Raw genomic sequence first — 4,638 nt, 5'->3', positions numbered from 1 at the left:
AGGGGCTCTCAGCTCTCCCTGGAGCCTTCTCTTCTCCAGGGGAAACCCCCAGCTCTCCCAGCCTGGCTCCAGAGCAGAGGGGCTCCAGCCCTGGGATAACTCAATCATCTTTCAACATTTGCTTTTTAAGGAACACCTGATTTCCTGTGGTTGATATTTTGGGGCTTAGAGCAGCCTGGGCTGGTGGAAGGTGTCCCTGCCCAGGGCAGGGGTGGCACTGGATGGGCTTTAAGGTCCCTTCCAACCCAAACCCTTCTGGGATTCTGTGATCTTTGGAGACCTGGGGGAAGAACAGAAGAAGGGAAGCAGGGATAAGTTCCCATTATCTCCCCCCTTTCCCAAGGCACTCACTGACCACGTCCAGGGGGTGCCGACGTTTCCTGGGGACGCGACGCCGCGGGCACTCAAAGTCACTCTCGTCCATCCCCTGTGGGAACAGGAATAACCATCACTGCTCACAGCATTTGTGCTTGGCTGCTTGAATTGTCATTTTGCTTCTCTTGCCTATTTTCTTTTTCTAAGACTCACATCAGGAGACTTCAAAACATTCTTTTTTATCCTGTTTTTTCTCTGGAAAACGATCTCTTCCTCGCTCTCACTGCTGGTTCCTGCAGCAGAAAGAGTAAACAACATTCACTGGGAATTGCACAGTTCACAACACAATATTGCTATAACTGAGCAATCAAAACCTGCCTCTCTCACAAAAGTACCTCCAAAGGAGATTATTTATTGATCTGCAGGACAAATATTGTTCTCTTTAGCCTTGTTAATCAAAATAGATAATCTCCAGCTGGGATGTACAATAAATCCTGCTTCCCTGGGGACTCTCAGGGTGGGAGTGATTACCCTGGGCAGTACAGAGATGGAAAAAGGGAGGGGAAACACCAAACCAAGAGAAAAAGCCCTTGAAAGTTGAGTAAGAGTTACCCTTGTGGCAGTATTTTGTGACACAAATCCCTCTGGGTGCATGGAATGGAGCCAAGGAACGGTATTTGTGAGTCCAGAGGAGGCACAAAGATGCTCCCAGGGCTGGAGCCCCTCTGCTCTGGAGCCAGGCTGGGAGAGCTGGGGGGGTTGCCCTGGAGAAGAGAAGGCTCCAGGGAGAGCTGAGAGCCCCTGGCAGGGCCTAAAGGGACTCCAGGAGAGCTGGAGAGGGACTGGGGACAAGGGCCTGGAAGGTGTCCCTGCCCAGGCCAGGGGTGGGACACCATGAGATTTGGAGTCCCTTCCAACCCAAACCATTCTGGGATTACATAAGAGATCCCAGGCTTGTGCTGCAGTTGTGATCAGAAAATTTGAAATAGAAGTCAATTGGCATGTGAGTAAATGGAAAGAAATCCATCAGTAGAGTTTCCACTCCTCAGGAACAGTGACAGGAAAACATGAAGGCATGGATTCAGGGATCAAGAGATCCAGAGGAGCACCAGTCAGATCCTGAGATTAAGAAAGGGCTTTGAAGGCAGCTCTAACTCACACAATCACATCTCCCATGGCTTCAACACTTGTGAGGAGGTTCAGGTTTAATTCCCAGTCCTTCCTTGCGTGTGGGGTGAAGTCTCCTCATCCACCCAATTCCAGTATTGCAGCCATTACTCCTTCTCCTTTCAGCCTTCCCACCTCACTCACAAGACCAAGCTGAGGATCCAGGAGACACTGGATCCTGTTGACTAAACATGAAGGTATCCAAACTGCCCCACCAAAACCCCTACCTGCAGCAGGACACGCTCGGGATCCACGGAGGGTGATGTCTTCCAGGTTTGCAGTTCTTCCCAAAGGGGAACCCACAGCTGAACTCCCAAAGTTCTGCCCACGTGGGCTTTTATGGACTTTATCTCCAGGAGGCACCTCTGGAGTCTCCTCTCTGGCACTGGAGAAGACTTTCCTGGGAATCCTTTTGATAGCTTGCACATTCCCACCCTTCCTGCTTATTGGGGTCGAAAGCGCCGAAGGCAAAGGTTCGGGTGATGCCCTTCCCGTTCTCCTGCCTCCTGATTTCAGGGAAGGCACTGCAGCAGGAGCAGCCTCTGGCCCTTCCCTGTCATTCACGCCCCTGCTCTGGATTGACAACGGTGTGGAAACGCCTCTTCTCTCCAGACCTCTGCAATCCCATTCTGGTGAGGTTTCCAGCCTGGACCCATCCCTCAGGAATATCTTTCCATCCTCAGTGGATTTTGCCCCTGCACCACTCCCCGGGGCACCGTTTGCTTTGCTGGTGTTCCCAGTATTCCCGTTTTCCTCGGGGGTTTCACTGTCACTGTCTGTGATGGAAAAGCCCAGGTCGAAGGTGACAGAGAACAGCTCCTGGGAACAGTCGTAGAGATCCTCGTTCTCCAGGCCCTGCTCGGGCACTCCTGCTGTTTCCATGGATTTACTGCTCTGGGGCTGCTCCCTGCAGGTGCTGGTGTTCACACAGGGCCCCTCGGAGGGAACCCCCTTGGATCCTCGCTCTCCATCTGTCCCGATGACATTCCCACCTGGATCTGGCCTGGCTGGAGGCTCCTTGCTCACGGATAACCCGCTGTCCCCGGTGTCATCCACAGGCTCATCCTCAAACAAATGGATGCTCTGCTCTCCACCAGCCACCACCTTCTCATGGTCAGTGGCAGCACCTGCAGTGTCTCTGTGCACAAAGTGCTTGTTGGAAGGGTCGTTTGCCAGGCTGTGGTTTGTGGCTGGAGCGTTCCCCTGGATGGCAGGGAATTCCTTGCTGTCAAACAGCCCATCAAAGCTGTCATTCCAGGCGTGCTCCTCTTCAACAACAGCAGCCTTGGAAGATGAGGCAGTTTTGGACAAACAGGGACTTCTTGGAGCACGGAATTCCCTGGGGATGTTCGGTTTGGGATTTTCCATGAGCAGCAGTGAAGGATCAGCTCCTGAGGACGTGGAGAAGGCATTGTCCCGTGGTCCTGCAGAGTGACCCTCAGGGATAACCTCTGGGACAGGACATATTGTTTCCTCACTCCTCACCACGTTCTCCAAGTCCTCAAGTTCATTCCAGGAGGGAATGGGGGGAGGGGACTGTGACAAAAGCCTCTGCACACGGGACAATGTTTGTTCTAAGCCAGGAGGCTCCTGGGAGGGTCTCCCGAGTGACTCCCTGTAGGATTCGGGGAGATAGAACAAGTCCGAGGACAGCGGTGATGTCTCGTACCCCGAATCCCCGGGGAGCATCCCCAGGGATCCAGGAGCTTTGCCTGCAGGTTTGTCTCCCTTTGCTGCTGGACTGTCAGGAATGTCAGTGCTGTCACTGCTGTCACACAGGTCAATAACTGCATTTAAGTCAAATGTCACCTCCAGCTCCTTGTCCCTCTCACTGCCCTGGTCAGGCTGTTCATCCAGAGCAAACGTTCCTGAGGGAGATGCCGAAGGATCCACCTCCACACTGGATCCAGGAGTTCTTGTGGGAGGCTTTGGCTTGGTTATCTTAAAGGTGGTGAAGAGTTCACTCTGGTTATCACCTCTGTCAGGCAGGAATGGCTTCATTTGGGATGTGTGTGCCACGCCTTTCCTGGAGGATCGTGCTCTCTGATCCCAGCTGGACTTGGCCATGAGGAGATGCCTTTTATTCCTTGGAATATTTACGTCCTCCACACATAAGTGGGGCTGGAGCTCCCGTCCATAGCTGCAGTCTCCCTGGGCCAAACACAGGGCAATATTTACTGGACATATCCCATCAACACACACAGGCTCCCCAGCACAGGGGATTCAAACAGGTGCCAAAGGTTTCGTTCTCCTGAAGAAATTCTCACTCACAGACTCTCAGCTTCTGTTTTCCCTGTGCTATTAATCCTCTGTTCCAAAGGGAACCAGCCCTTCTAAACACACCCCTGGAAAAAGCACCACGGACTTGGACACCACCCCCAGTGAGGGATCCACACAGGGACTGCCTGGATGGAAAAGCTGGTTATTTACTGCCCTTCTCACCCTCTCTCTTAAATTAAGGTTTCAAAATTAAGGCCTGTAAAGGAGCAGCAAGGGCCCAAAGGGGCTCTGAAGGCAATGGTTTAGAATGTTCCTTCCAAGTTCCAACCTGTTTCACTAATTACAATAAAAAGAAGGATGTAAGAGCTAAACAGCAGGAACAATCATGATATTATTATATTTTGGCAGTTCAGTGAGATGAATCCCTGGACTCCTCAAGCCCTGAAACAAAACAAGGTCCCTTGGGTGATAAAACTGACTTTTAAAATAAGAGATTCCCTGGATTATTTGCCTCCTAACAGTCCCCAGAAGTTCTGTCATATATCACATACATGTGTGTGTGGGTATCCAGATACACACACATATATGTCATATTTACTCCTTGGCAGACCAGGAGAGCCCCAGACTACACCCCTGACTTCTGAGAAGTCTTCATTCCCAAACAGTGAAGAAAAGAACTGCTGTGAAAGGGTTAAAGGAGTGTTTTGATAGGGCAGGTTCTAAATAATTTGTTCCCTCAAGCTCAGTCAGAACACAGACTCAAGGTTTGGAATTCTGTGTGAAATCCCAGAAGGTAACGGGGTTGGTAACGGTGTGGTCACACTGAGCTCAGGAACTGCCCAGCACTGCACAGGCACCTCCAGCCCTGAGGCATCACACAAACCAGACCTGCACCACAGGGATCAAGGATTAATGAGCTGCCAAACCACCAAAAAT

The 4,638-nt window shown here is 51.5% G+C and overlaps 1 protein-coding gene across 1 annotated transcript in view; it reads right to left on the bottom strand.

Moving 5' to 3' along the window:
* FANCM (Fanconi anemia complementation group M) overlaps positions 1-4,638 on the bottom strand; it is a 53,250-nt gene that overhangs the window by 9,167 nt on the left and 39,445 nt on the right. Inside the window, exons 14-16 of the mRNA XM_017825434.1 lie at positions 1,710-3,633; positions 529-608; positions 356-427 (exon numbers count right to left, since the gene is read on the bottom strand). Of these exons, the coding sequence (XP_017680923.1) occupies positions 356-427; positions 529-608; positions 1,710-3,633 (2,076 nt within the window). The remainder of the gene's footprint in view (positions 1-355; positions 428-528; positions 609-1,709; positions 3,634-4,638) is intronic.

The sequence above is a fragment of the Lepidothrix coronata genome, unplaced genomic scaffold (genome assembly GCF_001604755.1).
Source record: "Lepidothrix coronata isolate B3197 unplaced genomic scaffold, Lepidothrix_coronata-1.0 Scaffold119, whole genome shotgun sequence".
Classification (NCBI taxonomy): Eukaryota; Metazoa; Chordata; class Aves; order Passeriformes; family Pipridae; genus Lepidothrix; species Lepidothrix coronata.
Note: the sequence above shows the minus strand (reverse complement) of the source record. Positions and strands in the feature narration are given on the sequence as shown.